Source organism: Mus caroli, chromosome 5 (assembly GCF_900094665.2).
Source record: "Mus caroli chromosome 5, CAROLI_EIJ_v1.1, whole genome shotgun sequence".
Classification (NCBI taxonomy): Eukaryota; Metazoa; Chordata; class Mammalia; order Rodentia; family Muridae; genus Mus; species Mus caroli.
This window is the reverse complement of record NC_034574.1, coordinates 13,012,176-13,029,076: the sequence shown is the minus strand read 5'-3', so window position 1 is coordinate 13,029,076 and position 16,901 is coordinate 13,012,176. Positions and strand designations below refer to the sequence as shown.

At 35.7% G+C, this 16,901-nt stretch overlaps 1 protein-coding gene across 4 annotated transcripts in view; it reads left to right on the top strand.

The window, feature by feature from the left end:
* Cd36 (CD36 molecule) overlaps positions 1–16,901 on the top strand; it is a 98,762-nt gene that overhangs the window by 69,293 nt on the left and 12,568 nt on the right. For all 4 annotated transcript variants that reach the window (XM_021162090.1, XM_029477079.1, XM_029477078.1 and 1 more), the window contains 7 exons: positions 4,408–4,555; positions 4,941–5,120; positions 6,140–6,231; positions 7,980–8,026; positions 13,712–13,781; positions 14,825–15,012; positions 16,277–16,395. In XM_021162090.1, the coding sequence (XP_021017749.1) occupies positions 4,408–4,555; positions 4,941–5,120; positions 6,140–6,231; positions 7,980–8,026; positions 13,712–13,781; positions 14,825–15,012; positions 16,277–16,395 (844 nt within the window). The remainder of the gene's footprint in view (positions 1–4,407; positions 4,556–4,940; positions 5,121–6,139; positions 6,232–7,979; positions 8,027–13,711; positions 13,782–14,824; positions 15,013–16,276; positions 16,396–16,901) is intronic.

Sequence of the window (16,901 nt, the reverse complement as noted above, 5' to 3'; positions counted from 1 at the left end):
CACAGTCATCTGTTGGATGGAACACAGGGAGAAGCTAGGGAAAGTAACCAAGGAGCTAAAGGGATCTGCAACCCTATAGGTGGAACAACAATATGAAATAACCAGTTACCCCCAGAGCTCGTGTCTCTAGCTGCATATGAATCAGAAGATTGCCTAGTCAGCCATCAATGGAAAGAGAGTCCCATTGGTCATGTAAACTTTATATGCCCCAGTACAGGGGAACACCAGGGCCAAGAAGTAGGAGTGGGTGGGGGATCGTGTGGGGGACTTTTGGGATAGCATTGGAAATGTAAATGAAATAAATACCTAATTTTAAAAAAAGATGTTATAATTTACAATTGAGGAATATCTTCCTTCCCAACAAGACACTTTACAATTCCTAAATATCCTCTACTACTTCCTAATTCCAGTGCCTGAAAGGTCAAGCTAGCCACCTCAAATTGCAGACAGGGCATGTATTTTAGTTTTTGGATAATTTAAGAGAGCTAAGTTTTCAGTCTAAGTTAGCTTCTACAATGATCCTATTTAAAAAAAAAAAAAAAAAAAAAAAAGAGGCCAACAAGAAATCCTCCTGCTTGTGCCTCTGCCTCCCAAGTGCTGGGATTAAATATGTGCACCACCACTGCCTAGCTTAAATAGCAATTTAAAACATAATATTTTGCTCTGATACACTTTTATTTAATAAAGTTATAGGTAGAATCTTAAATAAATACACGTATGGAAATAATTCGCCATCCTTTCTGCGTGCAGTGACTTCATCTCAAGATAGAACCTAACTACTTATGCCATGTGATGAACTTATGTAACAGCTTATTATATTCCTTCTACATTTTATAATTCAATTTCAGGATGTTTTGAACATTATAGGATTGTACATTTTTTTATCCTCTCCAAAGCATATTTCTGAATTAAAATTCAATTCTCCAAATTATGAAGAGATATCAATTGTTGTTATAAGGGTTATGCCTTCTCTACCACCATATGATTTATGAACTACATGTTTTAATAGTCTTCTATTTCCTGAAATACCTGTAACAATGTACAATTTTGCCAAAGAAGACTGTTTTTGTTACTGCAAAAGAAAATGTTTTTCATGATATTATAATTACTTATTAGCAAAATATAATGTGAATATCATAATATAAGAAATATGAAGAAATGTATTGGTATAGTTTATACCTATGAAATCTGTAGTCCATTATAAGTCCTAAGAAAATAAAATTTAAAACATATACCTAAGAGATATAACATGAAAAAAATAAGCAAGCATAAGGAGAAGAGGAGAGTTATTAGAATTTATATTATTATTATTTAAGAATTTAACTTATTATTTAAGGATCTTTATGAATATCTTTCTCATTTAAGGATAGTGATTCTCTGGTTCATGTTTTAATGTTTGATTTTTGTTTGCTTAGAGATAATGATTTTTGCTTTTAAGGTATTTGTGAAGCTACATTGACTGTTAAACATACCAATTTAGCCTAGTTATATTCTCCTTTAAAGCACATACATATAAAATATATACACCATATAATGTTATATATATACCATATACAATATATACTCTATATATACAATATATATGTATATATATATATATATATATATATATATACACACACACACATATACATACATACACACACACAGACACACTATAAGATTTATTCCTACACCTTATAGCCTATTTCTGTATGGAACTGAATGGGGATATATTAAATATATTTGTTTTGCTTGTGAAGGCAACACAGAAAGCTGGGAAGAAGTAGGATTTATAGGTACAATTCACAGACAGCAAGTTTTCCTTTGCATGGCAATTTCAAACTGTCCTTGAGGAAGTATGCTTCTTGTCTCATGAGATCATCAAACTGGAGTTCCTTTAGCTTGCCTAGGTGCCTCAAATGAAAATCAGATTTAAGAAATCCTAAAAAAAAAATGTATACTATGTTGAGGTTCTTCCATATGTTAGGGGCAAGCATGACATGCCATTGAGGACACTCTGAATCCATTTTAAATTGAGGCTATAGAAAAATATGCCCCATAAAACAGAGCCGCTGGTTGATTTGGCTAATGACTGTTAAGACGATATTGATGAAGCGGTAATTGACATCATAAGACATGATCGAAGCATAAAATTGCATGGATTAATATCAAAATTATCTCCATTTATGAGTTTATGGAGTTCCTTCTAGATATCTTACATTTTAAAATTTATGTTCTTTGCCAAGAATGGTAATAAAGGCATCATGTAACCATGTGAAAAAAGGTGCTGCCCTTCATCTTGTTAACCAATACATCCGAAGACATCCATTTTTTTTAGTTTTAAAATTTGAGTGATTTTGCTCTTTCATAAGAACTTTCCTAAGACGTTTTACTGATTTTTTTTCTCTTCCTGAGCGCCATCTACTGGTTTGATGTTATAAGTGCCATTTAGAGAAAAAAATGAATCTGATTAACTTTAGTTTCACTTCGTCATACCTGCATTGAAGTCTCTGAAATTACTGTAGCCTTACTTGAATCGGTATTAGTAGGTACTTTAATTTTAAAATAGATATTTTGTGTGCAGGCATTACTAGAAATTGGGTGCCTTGGGTTGTTTCAGATTTGTTAGGTTGCTTGAGCATCTTACTCAACAGAGTATAAATAATAAAGCTTTGCACAGCATCTATTAAAATACTGTTCCTGTCCTTTAGACCATGAGCATGTTTTTAAATAATATGGTCATTTCACGAAGCACTGAGAGCCAGGTATGCTGGCCCACCTTTGTACTTACTTGAACTACTTAAAGCCTGAGGTAAAACATAGCAAAAAGTAAGAAAATACCAAACTTACCCCAACTCATTATGTTTATGGGGACCCATAATCTGTATCTGATAAGAATGCAAAGTTTCCTATCAAACTTGTAGACTCATGGTTTTTCAATAGTGTAGTTGTAACTCAGCTCTTATAATTGATATCCAGCAATAGAGTAATGTGCTGAGTGAGATCTACCCTATTTCATTTTAATGTCTGCTTTGTACCGACAAAATCTTTTTCTACAATGTAATCATCATTTAACACAGTGATGAAAACTATTACAAGTGTTAAAGACAAGAGATTAAGAACTAAGAACTCAGCCGGGCTGAGTTCGAGACCAGCCTGGTCTGCAGAGTGAGTTCCAGGACAGCCAGGGTTATATAGAGAAACCCTGTCTCAAAAAAAAAAAAAAAAAACCACCAAAAAACAACAACAACAACAAAAAACAAAAGACGGGGAAAAAAGGAACTAAGCACTCTATATGTAAAATGAAGGAGCAGAGTTAGGTCTGGATCCCTTTAAATTGGAAATGACTTTTGATTGCTTAATGGTGGTCTCATGAATGTACTTAAGCACATGTAGGCTGGATAGACTACACACTTGGAGAGACCTTTCTAATATGAAAAAGATATTTCCTACTCTCTGACCCTCTATACCTCAGGATAAAGATGGCTGTTTTTATACTGCCCTTGTATGTCTACAATCTCACTTTGTGCTTTTTATTCCCACCAACCGTTTTTCTCTCACTCTTTATGCAACACTCAAGCACTTACAGTTCTCAAACCACATTATCATGATCTTCAGTATTTTAAACTTGCTACTTTTAGTCCTTCTTATGTATACTTACATTTACTTAGACCACCACATGGAATTGCCACCAAAATGAGTTTTCAACCCACTCCACTTTACCCAATCCAAAGCCCTGTGTCTATTCTAACTCAGCTCATTCTATTCTACTTTCCTATTCCAGGGTTGTTTTTTTTTTAATATTTTTATTAGGTATTTTCCTCATTTACATTTCCAGTGCTATCCCCAAAGTCCCCCATACCCTCCCCCCCACTCCCCTACCCACCCACTCCCACTTTTTGGCCCTGGCGTTCCCCTGTACTGGGGCATATAAAGTTTGCAAGTCCAATGGGCCTCTCTTTCCAGTGATGGCCGACTAGGCCATCTTTCGATACATATGCAGCTAGAGTCAAGAGCTCCGGGGTACTGGTTAGTTCATAATGTTGTTCCACCTATAGGGTTGCAGATCCCTTTAGCTCCTTGGGTACTTTCTCTAGCTCCTCCATTGGGGGCCTTGTGATCCATCCAATAGCTGACTGTGAGCATCCACTTCTGTGTTTGCTAGGCCCCAGCATAGTCTCACAAGAGACAGCTATATCTGGGTCCTTTCAGCAAAATCTTGCTAGTGTATGCAATGGTGTCAGCGTTTGGAAGGTTTAACAACCTTTGCCAGAGATGTCTCACTAGCTAATCGTTTACCATGAAATTCTGTTAGTGTAAATTGTGATTTGTTCTGAGTTCAAAATAGTATTTGTTGAAGGAATTGAGATATTTGTTACTCAAGATTTTGACCCCCCTCATTTTGTTGACTTCTGTTTATTTCAGAGTTCGTTACCTAGCCAAGGAAAATATAACTCAGGACCCCGAGGACCACACTGTGTCTTTTGTACAGCCCAATGGAGCCATCTTTGAGCCTTCCCTGTCTGTTGGAACAGAGGATGACAACTTCACCGTTCTGAATCTGGCTGTGGCAGTGAGTGGATAGTAGCAGTTGTGTGGACCATTTCAGAGCCTGTCACAATCTCAAACGAACCTTAATCATTTGGCCTTAGTTGTTTTGCCACTTCATTAAAACCATGTTCCATGCTATTTTGTTATCTGAAGAGATGACCCGATCAGCCTAATCAGTTGACTTAATTGATTGATTAATTAGTCTCATTTTAAAACCAGCTCTTAAAAAAAGTAATTCTATAAGGGATTAGAAAAATGGCAGAGATTATAATTTTAGGCTAGGCAGGATTTGTCAGATTTTGAATGTTTATTTTGATTTTAATTGAACTTGATTGTTATATTTAATCCATTTATTTAAGAAATATAATGGACTTACTTCTCAGATAGTGATTATTTTTTTATTGTAGGCTGCACCACATATCTACCAAAATTCATTTGTTCAATCTGTGCTCAACTCTCTTATAAAAAAGTCCAAGTCTTCTATGTTCCAAACAAGATCTTTGAAAGAACTCTTGTGGGGTTACCAAGATCCATTCCTGAGTTTGGTTCCATATCCTATAAAAACTACAGTTGGTGTGTTTTATCCTGTAAGTACCAAATATAAATGTTTGCTATATTTTTAAGTATGTAAATAAAATGTTAATAGAAACATTTATAGTTTTGCATATTTCCTTACTAGTTAATCTGAGAACATATAATTCATTATTTTTAAAGTCTAAATTTTACATGCTATCAATTTTTATAGTGAAAAATTACTTAATATATTTGACTAAATTAATTTTAATTTTAAAAGTAATCAAATTTTATTCTTATAGAAAATTGAAAATTCATTTGTAAATATGTAAATATTTATAAATTGCATTTACTTTTATTTTTTCTAAAGAATCAAGGTTAATATATGTCTTTTTATTCAAAATCAAACATGTTGATCATATCTTTCCTCATTTTCTAGAGCTGTAATTTTAGTAAAATTTCAATTAAAAAGTTACTGTGAATGTTCCCTTGAGATATTCAGGAAGCTTCACTTAGTGGCGACTGCCAGACAGCCTCACAGAATGGCAGTTTGGAGCTTAAGAGGATGTAGACGCCTTGCTGTAGGTGGTTTCAGCTTTTAAGGTTTGGATTCCTAGTGGGATGAGAGTGAGATGGTTTGACCAAGTCTCTGCCTTGATCACTATATAGTCTGACACTGGATCGCAATACTGCTTACATTTTCCAATCCCTCATTGCTAATGCATCAGATTATTCAGTGGTATATTAGTTAAATATTAACAGAAAAGATGGAAGGAGTTGGAGTCAATTTTATTTTAACCAAATCATTACAGCTGGTTAATTCATGCAATGCTGGAAAGGCACCTATAGCCATGGTTACTTATTCTCTTATATTTTGTGTGAGCATATAACACTTATTTGTAGGCAATTTTTATATTCTAACATTAAAATACTTAAAGCTCAAAATGTAAAACTCATATTGTGTTATATATCACAAATGATAAAAAATGGTTCTGAATGACCCCTTTCTGAAAAATGTGTAAGTTACATATGTGTTATGACATAGTAAATAAAACTTGATCCATGAGGTTTTTTTTTTTTCATATTTTTTCAGTACAATAACACTGTAGATGGAGTTTATAAAGTTTTCAATGGAAAGGATAACATAAGCAAAGTTGCCATAATTGAGTCCTATAAAGGGAAAAGGTAAGCAATGTGTGTGTGTGTGTGAGAGAGAGAGAGAGAGAGAGAGAGAGTGTATGTGTGTGTGTGAGAGAGAGAGAGAGAGAAAGAGAGAGAGAGAGAAAGAGAGAGGCGGGGGGGAGAGAGAGAAGTAACAGAGAGAGACACAGAGAAACAGAAACAGAAAAATTAGAGAGACACACACACAACATAAGAGTGAAAGACAGACAGACAGACAGACTAGGGTATTCTAATATGCTATTTGTATTACTTTACTATTACTTTTAATGCACAAGTATTGACCTATAAAAGAGGCATGGCTAAAGAGCAATCTTGGCATCTTTTTTTTCTTCTCTTTTTTTGCCAGACATAAAACTCTTCATGCTACCATCTTGTTCCTAACCAGCCTGATTGACAGTCAGCAGTATGAACACATGAAATCTTTGCCTTTATTCATAGGTTCTCCTTGTCAGAAAAATGCAGTTAATATTTCCCCTGCAGCAAATCTAACATTATAGCACACCCATACAATTAAGTGATAACAAATTAAAACACCAATATAATCTATGAGGTAGGCAAATATATCTTATTGTGCTTTTTTAAAATGAATGTATGAAAAAAATATACATTACAATCTTTTCCAAATGAATCAAAACAGATAAGTGTTTAAAGTGATTTCATGCACTTTAACAAATTTACTGCCATGCCAACTTTTTTCTATTGATAGAAAATGAAATTAGTATTTCAAGGAAGATTAACACAATATACAATATATCACATTTTAAAAAGGTGAAAGATCACAATAGGTTTATGAACCTATACTTTTTTGTGCCTCAGTTCCTGATAATTCATCGAAAGAGGCCTAATTTTTGGTATCACTAAAATATAAAGAAACCTAATAAGTAGCAGGAGAAAAAGAATAATTGAGGCTGTTGTATTATGCAGTTGATTTAACTACATGTGTTTTGGCTGTGTATAACCAGCACCACTTCCTTTAAATAAATTAATCTACAGTGTATTTTGATATCCTAGTAGACTTTTTTAGGAGTAGACACCATTAAATTTTTTTCTCACTCAAATGACTAAAAAAGATTAATAGAGATTTAATGCTAATGTTTCAAATCTCTCCCATATATAAATACACATAATTTAGATAACAAAAGATAAATAAGTCCTGTCTCATTCTAATATGGATCTCTGATAATGCTAAAATGGGAAAAATACAAAACCTGTTAAAAGTACAATGAGGATAAAGTCAACATTAAGTATTTACATATTTTGAATTCTCTGAATCCAAAGGCTTGAGACTGTGCTCTCTTCTTCTTTTTCTTCTTCTTTTTTTTTTTCTCCCCACTTCTATATGACATTCATTTCAGGAATGTTTTTAGTACCTTCCTTCTATCAGGATGAACACTGAACAAATTACCACATAATTCATTTCTTCCAAGGAACCCAACTCCTCCTTGGAGATCTACAGTTCTCTTCTTTTCTTCCAGAACCATGTCATATCTGAGTATTTTCTATGAGCTTGGCATTTAGCTGCTTACGTTCATGTCTGTCCTCTTAAGTTACCCAGTACTTCCTTCCTAGCAATAAGGTTAGGGGATCAAACAATCATGGATTGAGTGAGGTGGAATGTTTATTAAGTCTTTGCTGTCAACACCTCTATTCTTTATTATGTTGATGAAAGTAGTATTTCAAAGTTGAAAGAGTAATGTGAATATGGTGTTTTTGAAATAAGAGTATTTATTCATCTTTCTTTTATTCCTAAGGAATTTGTCCTATTGGCCAAGTTATTGCGACATGATTAATGGCACAGGTAAGAATCTTTTTTTGTAATAACCACAATGAGAACAACTTTATCTTTCCCCCACAAGTCTACTGCTCTTCTAGCCAAAGAAATCCAGGTGGAGGGGCTATGGTTACCGTTCATCATAATTCAGAGTCTATTTTTGGGTAGAGTGGGAATGGAATATCTCCTTAATGTGATAGGATTTTTTGATTGACCATGGAAAATAAGCCTTGTTTCATTACAAGAAAAGTTCTTCTTTGTAAAGTATCTGACTTAGGGATTTGTCATTCAACAAGTAGGTAAAAAACAAATGTAAAGGCATAGTTACTAGTCAATCATGCCTCAATAGTAGACTGACCATGTAGATGTGAAGAAATAAAATTTCACAAAGAGAAACGTCTCCCCACCCCCAGTGAGGCAGCAAGGTTGGAGAACAGAAGGGCTAACTGTTCAGCATAAAGGGAGAAAAAAAAACCATAAAACAAGGTTAGATTTGTACTATCAGGAAGAATATATGCAAAGATGTGTTCTCTACATTAGACTTGGAATGCAAAGAAAGAATTAAAATCTTTGCTTTAGGCTATAGTTAGGTTGGGGTTATTATTGTCCTTAAGGAGAGGCAAAGTACACACTGTTCTTCCATGTAAGAACTATGGTTGTACAACACAATGGTAATCAAGTACCATGATGCAATGTAAATCAAAGATAAGCCTTTAATTAGTCAGAAGCACATATATAATATTTACCAAGTAGGTGAGGGGTTACTCAATAGGAAAGTGGTACAATGAAGACGATGAAAGTTTAAATAACAAAGGGAGCCTGGGGCTACCTTTCAAACGGCACAATTGCAAATTTACTTACTTTTGTTCTGTCTCACAGCATAGAAAAACATGAGTGATGACAGTAATGTTCTCCAAGGACACTTTTCCAAATAAATTGCCAAGTATTTCGATACTTGCTATATATGTCTAATGCTCTGTAATACGCTTGCTGTTCCTAAATAGTAATGGATGCTTGGTGTTTAAGAGATAAATCACCAAGAACTCAGTTCTTGATCTAAGGAATTAGTTGAACTGAAGAGAGCAGAGCTTTGAGAATTTATTAGTGATAATTACAGGAACTTCAGTATTGAAACCAAGGATATAGAGGCAGACTCCAGAGGTAAAAGGAGTAGAAAGAGAGATGAGTAATTAGGAGATGATCGCTGTGAGTAGGACGCTTGATATGGGACTAGGAGGGAGCAAATGCCTTTGAAACAAAGATGCCAACATGTGTCCGTCATAATCAAAAATTGTGTCTTCTTTGAAACCCATCCACTAAAACAAATGATGCATGTTTAGAATGTTTCTTTTCAGAAAAGTAAATCTTGGGTGGTGGGGAGATAATTTGGTTAGGAGATAGTATGATAACAAGAACCGGAGTTAGACTCTTAGGAACCAGATCAAAACTGAAGGTGGACAATGTCTGCAGAGTTATGAACAAAGTTTCTCTCTGGTCTCCACCCATACATGAACATGTAAACAAAAGAAAACAACGACTCTACTACTAACTATCTTACATTTCTTGAATATGGAGATTTGTGGATTTAATTATGTTATATCTTCAATGATATTTCAGAAAAAATAATTTAAGTGTTTGCAACATATAATCCTTTAGTTGATTAACCACTGGATGCTAAGGTGTAGACAATGCCTACTCGTATAGAGAATTTAAACTAAAATTTGCTATCTAGTCCTCTAGTTGAAAGAATAAAGCATCAGTCACAAGAGCATTATAATTTTCTTGATTCTGTAATCATTGAAGCATAAATGAATACTAACACAAGTTAAAAAAAATAAAATGTGATGAGAAAACCACATGAACATGTAATTGAAGGATATGTCAGACCATTTTAACCAAATACAGCCAGTGGTGGTTCACTTTGGACTTATTCATTGGTGAAACAAATTGAAGAGTTATCTGGTTATTTCTTTGCTTCTTTTGGGGTCTGCCATGGAAGATAACTACATTGAAATTTGAATAAACAATAAAATATCATCTTAAGTATAGAAATACTTTAAACATTTATGAGAAATTTTAGTGAGAAAAAATTAAAAATTATTAAGTCAGATAAACAGATCACTGCTAAAAGTTAGAACAATGCTGATATAATAGGGATTCTGAAGCCATTTATGACAAGAAAAGTGCCAACCTGGCAATAGAGTGGCTTTGCTAGGGTTTCTTCTATTTCATAGTAGTGAATATACATTGTATATATATATCTGTCAGTAATTTATATAGCCACCATCCAAGTCTGGTTTTCAGGAGCTTGAAATATGGGTATAATCCCAGTTGCGTTATGTTGCTCTGATACAACCCTCTGATTGAGATCTACACAGGAAATAAGAATTTTTTTTTTCAAGACAGGGTCTCTCTGGGTAGCCCTGGCTGTCCTGGAACTCACTTTGTAGACCAGGCTGGCCTCGAACTCAGAAATCCACCTGCTTCTGCCTCCCAAGTGCTGGGATTAAAGGCATGCACAACCACTACCCAGCAGGAAATAAGAAATTTATTTATCTTAATTTTCTGGTTCATTACTGAGGGAAGTCAGGGCAGGATTTTTTTTTTTTTCAAATTTTATGTGTGGAGGCTGTTTGCTGTCTTGCTTACAAGTTCATTTTTAGGTTCTTGCTTAGCTAACTTCCTCATATAGCCCGGGACCATCATCCTAGGAAATAGGAACATTCACAGTAGGCTGGGTCTCCCTCCATTGATTAATAGTCAAGACACTCTCTGTTTTAGTGTTCTATTAATGTAAAGCGACCCCATGGCCACAGCAACTCTTATAAAAGAGTATTTAGTTGGAGCTTGGTTACAGTATCTGAGTTTTAGTTCATTATCATCATAGCATAATAGCATGTAAGCAGACATAGGTCTAGAGAGTAGCTAAGGGTTCTACATCTGCTTGGACAGTAAGCCAGAAGTATGAGACAATGGACCTGCCTTGGTGTTTTGAAATCTGAAAGCCTACCTTCCATGATGCTCCAAAAAGTCCATTCCTTCTAATTCCTTCTAAGCAGTGCCACTTCTGGATGACTAAGCATTCAATTATAAGCCTATGGGGGCATTCTCATTCAAACCACCATACTCTATACCCATAGACTTGTAACCATATCATGTAATATAAAAGTGTATTAAGTCCAACTTTAAAAGTCCCCATATTCTATCACAGTCTCAATGCTGTTTAAAAGTTCAAACTTCGCTGTCTCTTCTGAGATTCTCTCTTTTTTTTTCCTTTTCTTAAAATTTTAATTGATTCTTTAGGAATTTCACACAATGTACCCCAATCCCATTCATCTCCCACATACCCACCCTCTCTCCTTGCAACCTCTATTTGGAATTTGTAGTGTGTCCTGCCATGTAGCCTTTGGTTTATAAACACTTTCTTTCCTTGAAAATGTTCATGGCAATGACTCATTGGCCTGGTATTAAGCCTTTGACTTCTGATACTCTATCAGTCCTGGAACCTCACTAGGATTCCTTTTGGATATCCTGTTGTTGTCCTATGTCACGGAGAGCCTGTAGATTTAGATCTGTAGGGCCAACCTCTTCATGCATTCAAGCAGTTCATTGATAGGGCAGGTGTTGTGGTGGGACAATTCAAAGCCCTGGATTTGGGCTTGAGAGGTATCAGGGCTGGTCAACCCTCCAGCTCTCTTACTTTCACACACACAGGGCTGGCTCATTTGCAAGCACCACAAACAAGGCCAGCTCTGCCCTGTGGCTAGGCAAGGTGCAGGGCCAGCTGTCCCAAGTTTTGCAGTTGGTGAATGATACGGCCAGTTCTCCCACTCTCATGACCACAGGGCAAGCTCTCCCACCTGGCATAGATATGAAGGGATGAGGAAAGGGAGGGGCTGTCTTTCCCACATCCCAGCAGACAAGAGGCAGAGTCTGAGCCACATTCCAGCAGACAAGAGGCAGAACAGGCTCCTGTGCTTATACTGTTGTGGGTAGCTCACCTGCAGCTCCCACATGCAGGGTCAGGTCTACTATGCTGCCCAGGCAAGGTGAAGGGTCTACTTTCCCAAGTGCTGCAGTATGTGATCAGCAGGGGCCACTCTTCTGTAAGTCCCTGTAAAATCAAAATCAAATAGCAGATCACATGTATTTCCAGCATAAAAGGGGACCAATATATTACCACTGCAAAGTGGGAGAAAGAGAGCATATGAGGAAATAATGGACCAAAGCAAGACTGAGAACCAGATGAGAAAACTCCAAATTCTGCATTACCATATGTGATGTCAAAGTGCACTTCAGACTGACTCCTTTCAGCTTTGTTGATAGTAACGTACTTCTCTCTGATTCGGCACCACATCTCCCATTCTTCGATTTTATCCCATGTCTGGCATCTTGGCATCTTCAAGGCAAACCAAACTTCACCTTCTCAGCTTCATGCAATAGCTTCTCTAGGCCTTCATGCAGGGACATTCCTGACATATGCCTGGCTTCAGCAGCACTGATTAGTTGTAGAGGGAGATTTTATAACCTCTTTCTTAGATCCTTAACTTTAAAGCCAGAACCAGGAGATAGCTGAAGCTGCCAAGTTCTGCTGATTGCTGGGATTAGAATTTGGCCCTCTCTTTTAGTTACATTTTCATCAGATTCTGTAGTTGATGGTTTCCTTCACTGTGTCAGATTTTCTTTAATTTCTTTTCAGAACTTGGAAGCTTAGCTGGGTGGGAATGCCCTGTGATCGATCACCACTCCCTTATTCCATTTAGCATCAGTCTTTTCTTTAAAAGCTAGGACTTAGCTCCGGGTGCTCCTTTTCTCCTCAAACTGAACATGCTGTATATTTCCTTGCTCTGTGTGTTTCTTATGAGATGCTTTGGAAATCTCTGTTGCCATTGCTATTAATCCAACAATTTTGCCTTAGACAGATTTTATTTTTTGATCTTTGACAAAATATCATAAAAATGGTCTCTAGGCCACTTACTAGTATTCTTTTCCTCTAAAATATCTTGAGTCAAGCCCCTACAGCTCAAGTCTTCTTTAGGACCAGCTTCCATGCTCCTGTGAGTATGGTCCATTAAGTCCCACTTGAAGCACTCTAGTGCTTTTCTAGTCCAAAGTTCCGAAGTCCACATTCAACCAACAAGCAGTCAGAGTGAAACCCCACTTCCTGGTACCAAGTTCTGTCTTAGTGAACATTCTATTGCTGAAAGCCCAGCCGGGTGATCCACTCCTTCTAACAAGGCCACACCTACTAATCCCTTCTTAGTCTTGCCACTCCCTGATGACTAAGCATTTAAATTAATCTATGGGGCGATTCTTTTTCAAATCATTATACTCCCTTACAGACAAGCTCATGGGCCAATATCATCTAGGGAGCTCTTCAATGGAGGCTTTTTCCTCAAGTCACTTTAGGCTGTGTCAACTGATAAAAATAGCTAGGACATCCCTTGTAATTGAAATGATCTGTAAGACTCCATATGCTACACATTAGCAATGAAAGATATTTTGATTCTATGTTAAAAATGATACCTTGTATATATTTGATTAAAACATACCTCTTTATAATTTCCTAAAAGTGACTATCCTACTGGGTAACTTTGAAATTTTATATGCAGTTTATGTTTATTTCTATTGACTATACTAGAAAGAAATGTACAGATTTTCCTAAAATTCACATCATGTAAAAATCCTTGTCACTGGCTTGGCTTTTAACAGATGCAGCCTCCTTTCCACCTTTTGTTGAAAAGTCTCGGACATTGAGATTCTTTTCCTCTGACATTTGCAGGTAAGTTTCTGGAGTGTAAATATTAGATATTTCCCATTCCTGTTTTAAAACAAAATATTGGAAGTGTAATTATTTACACTTTTTAAAATAGACAAACATTTCTCTTGATTTCTTAAGAACAAATGTGGCAAATTGAATTTATATTTATTGATTCTTCATAATTAGCTTACACATTTCAACATTTATAGTACAAGACATTTTCTTGGAGTAATATTTATCCTGTCTGCTGATAAAGTTTCAAGATATAGAAATCAAGTGTAAAGGGGATCTTTTCTTTCTGAAGATGTCTAAAGAAGATACACATTTATTGCAGAACTATGTTAATGATTCACACAGCAAAGTTTTTGAACTGGTTGGGTTGAGTATATCCATGAGTACGGAAGTCCATACAACTACTCTTGCCCTACAGTCTTATCTCTGAAAAGGAGACTATAGACAGATTTATTGATTACACATCCCAGAAGCATTACCCTATGTAGAAAATAACTGAGAACAGTGCTTTGTCACATAAGGGTAGCTGTGGATCAGAGAGAATATTGAATGAGCTCTGACACAAAGAATTGTGCATGGTAGACATGATAAATGAAAGAGATCTGCTCCAAGTCCACTATGTATATATTCCAGCAAGTGAGTAGCTCTTTCTTTAAGCATGTTTGAAAGATAGAAAATTCTAAATTGAGCACAAGTATATAATTTGAGTAAGACATATAAATATTTGTTAGAAGAATTTTAGTATAAAACCCTTCTTTAACATTTATCCCCCATGACAGTTTACATGTAAACTTGACCTTAGAAGATTTTTTAAAGAACCAAAGAATGTATATTTTATACCCAGGCTTTTAACCATGTTATGTCTTAAAGTGTAAAAACAACATTGACAATTTTTCCTATGAATTAAAAAGTAATTTAAATTTTTTACCAGGTATATATGACTTTTTATAAGTTAAAACAAAAATATAAATTAGTTTAATCAAAAAGAATCAGGTATCCAGAACAGGATTGAGTTCTCTAGTATGAAGCTCTTTTCTTGAAAACCCATGTAGGTCTATCTACGCTGTGTTCGGATCTGAAATCGACCTTAAAGGAATCCCCGTGTACAGATTTGTTCTTCCAGCCAATGCCTTTGCATCACCCTTCCAGAATCCAGACAACCATTGTTTCTGCACTGAAAAAGTAATCTCCAATAACTGTACATCTTATGGTGTGCTAGACATTGGCAAATGCAAAGAAGGTGTGTAGATATACTCATTATCAAAGTTCATGTGAATTTATATTTATTATGCTTGAAAGTTTTATTCCTGAAATTATAACATATAAAAGTTAGATAGGAGTAGATAACATTGTGTTATTCAAAATAAGTCATATTTCAAAAGATAAATACCACACAAATGTTCTCTTATATGCAGAACTTAAGCTAAATATCTCCCTCTCTTTATCTCCCCCTCTCTCTCTGTGAGTGTGAGCGTGTGCCTGTGTGTTAGGGAATGGTCTTGAAACTACAATAAGAACCACAATTGGAAAGGAAGAGACCTTAAGCTGGGGAAGAGTTAGTAATGAAATTCATATGACAGGAAAGCTTAGAGAAGGGCTGCTAGTTGGGTGCTAGAGTACAGAAGAAAGAGGACATGGATGAATGAAAATAAAGTATCCAGGCACCTGATGTAATATTTACCCATAATTCTTTTTTATTGGACATTTAAAATGAAAGAAAGCAATCATAACGGAACATAATCTTTGGTGGTAGTGCATTTTGTTGTGATTTTATGTGGTTTTTTTTCCTGCTTTCCTTCTTTCTTTATACCATATTGGTTTGGTGGTTAGGTAGAAAGAAAAAAAGCCCCAGTATATAACAGGTTTTCTAATCATCTGCCATTGTTGTAGCTCCCCCTCCTTCTAGAAAACAGTGAATAAAATAAGCTGTTATTGTGTAACAGTAACAATGGAAAAGCACAGACCTCAGAGTCATCCTTGTTGTGTTTGTATTTATTGTAGATTAAGGAGGATAAAGAATAGCAAACTATGAGATGTTCAGTGTAGTTGTATCATCACTTGAAGTTTGAACATGTTCTAATTTGGTTCAACAGTGAACAATTGAATTCTAGAAATTAGTATGAAGAAATTAAAACTGGCTGCTTAAAATGTCACAGAGTTTTATGTTGTTTTGCATAATAATAGCCACATGTAATGCTCTTATCAGCATTTCTTTTTGTTTGTTTGTTTTTGTTTTTGTTTTTTGAGACAGGGTTTCTCTGTGTAGCCCTGGATATCCTGGAACTCACTCTGTAAACCAGGCTGGCCTCAAACGCAGAAATCTGCCTGCCTCTGCCTCCCAAGTGCTGGGATTAAAGGTGTGCGCCACCACACCTGGCTTTATCAGCATTTCGAAAACAACTATATTTTAATCTACAAAAGCTTCACCCTTTAGTAAATATTTTAAATAATGTATGAGCTTTAAAATAATCTATTTCCAATTGTCTTTTAAAATGTGCCTTCAGGAAAGCCTGTGTATATTTCGCTTCCACATTTCCTACATGCAAGTCCTGATGTTTCAGAGCCTATCGAAGGCTTACATCCAAATGAAGATGAGCATAGGACATACTTGGATGTGGAACCCGTAAGTCACTCTCTTATTGATGAATTTAGTTAATATCCTTCTAAAATAAAAAATATATATACATTCTTGGATCATATCCTTAAGATGAGTGAAACTGTCAAGGAGAATAAAACTTACTTCTTCCTATTCTGAAGCATAAATGGCATGAAATTCACTTTTGGTTTCAATACAAGGGACTTCATAATTCTATTTTTTTCTTTTTTCTTTTTTTTAAAATTAGGTATTTTCTTCATTTACATTTCAAATGCTATCCCAAAAGTCCCCCATGCCCTCCCCCCCCCACTCCCCTACCCACCCACTCCCACTTCTTGGCCCTGGCATTCCCCTGGACTGAGGCTTATAAAGTTTGGAAGACCAATTGGTCTCTCTTCCCAATGATGGCTGACTAGGCCATCTTTGCTACATATGCCTCTAGAGACATGAGCTCTGGGGGGTACTGGTTAGTTCATATTGTTGTTCCACCTATAGGGTTGCAGACCCCTTTAGCTCCTTGGGTACTTTCTCTA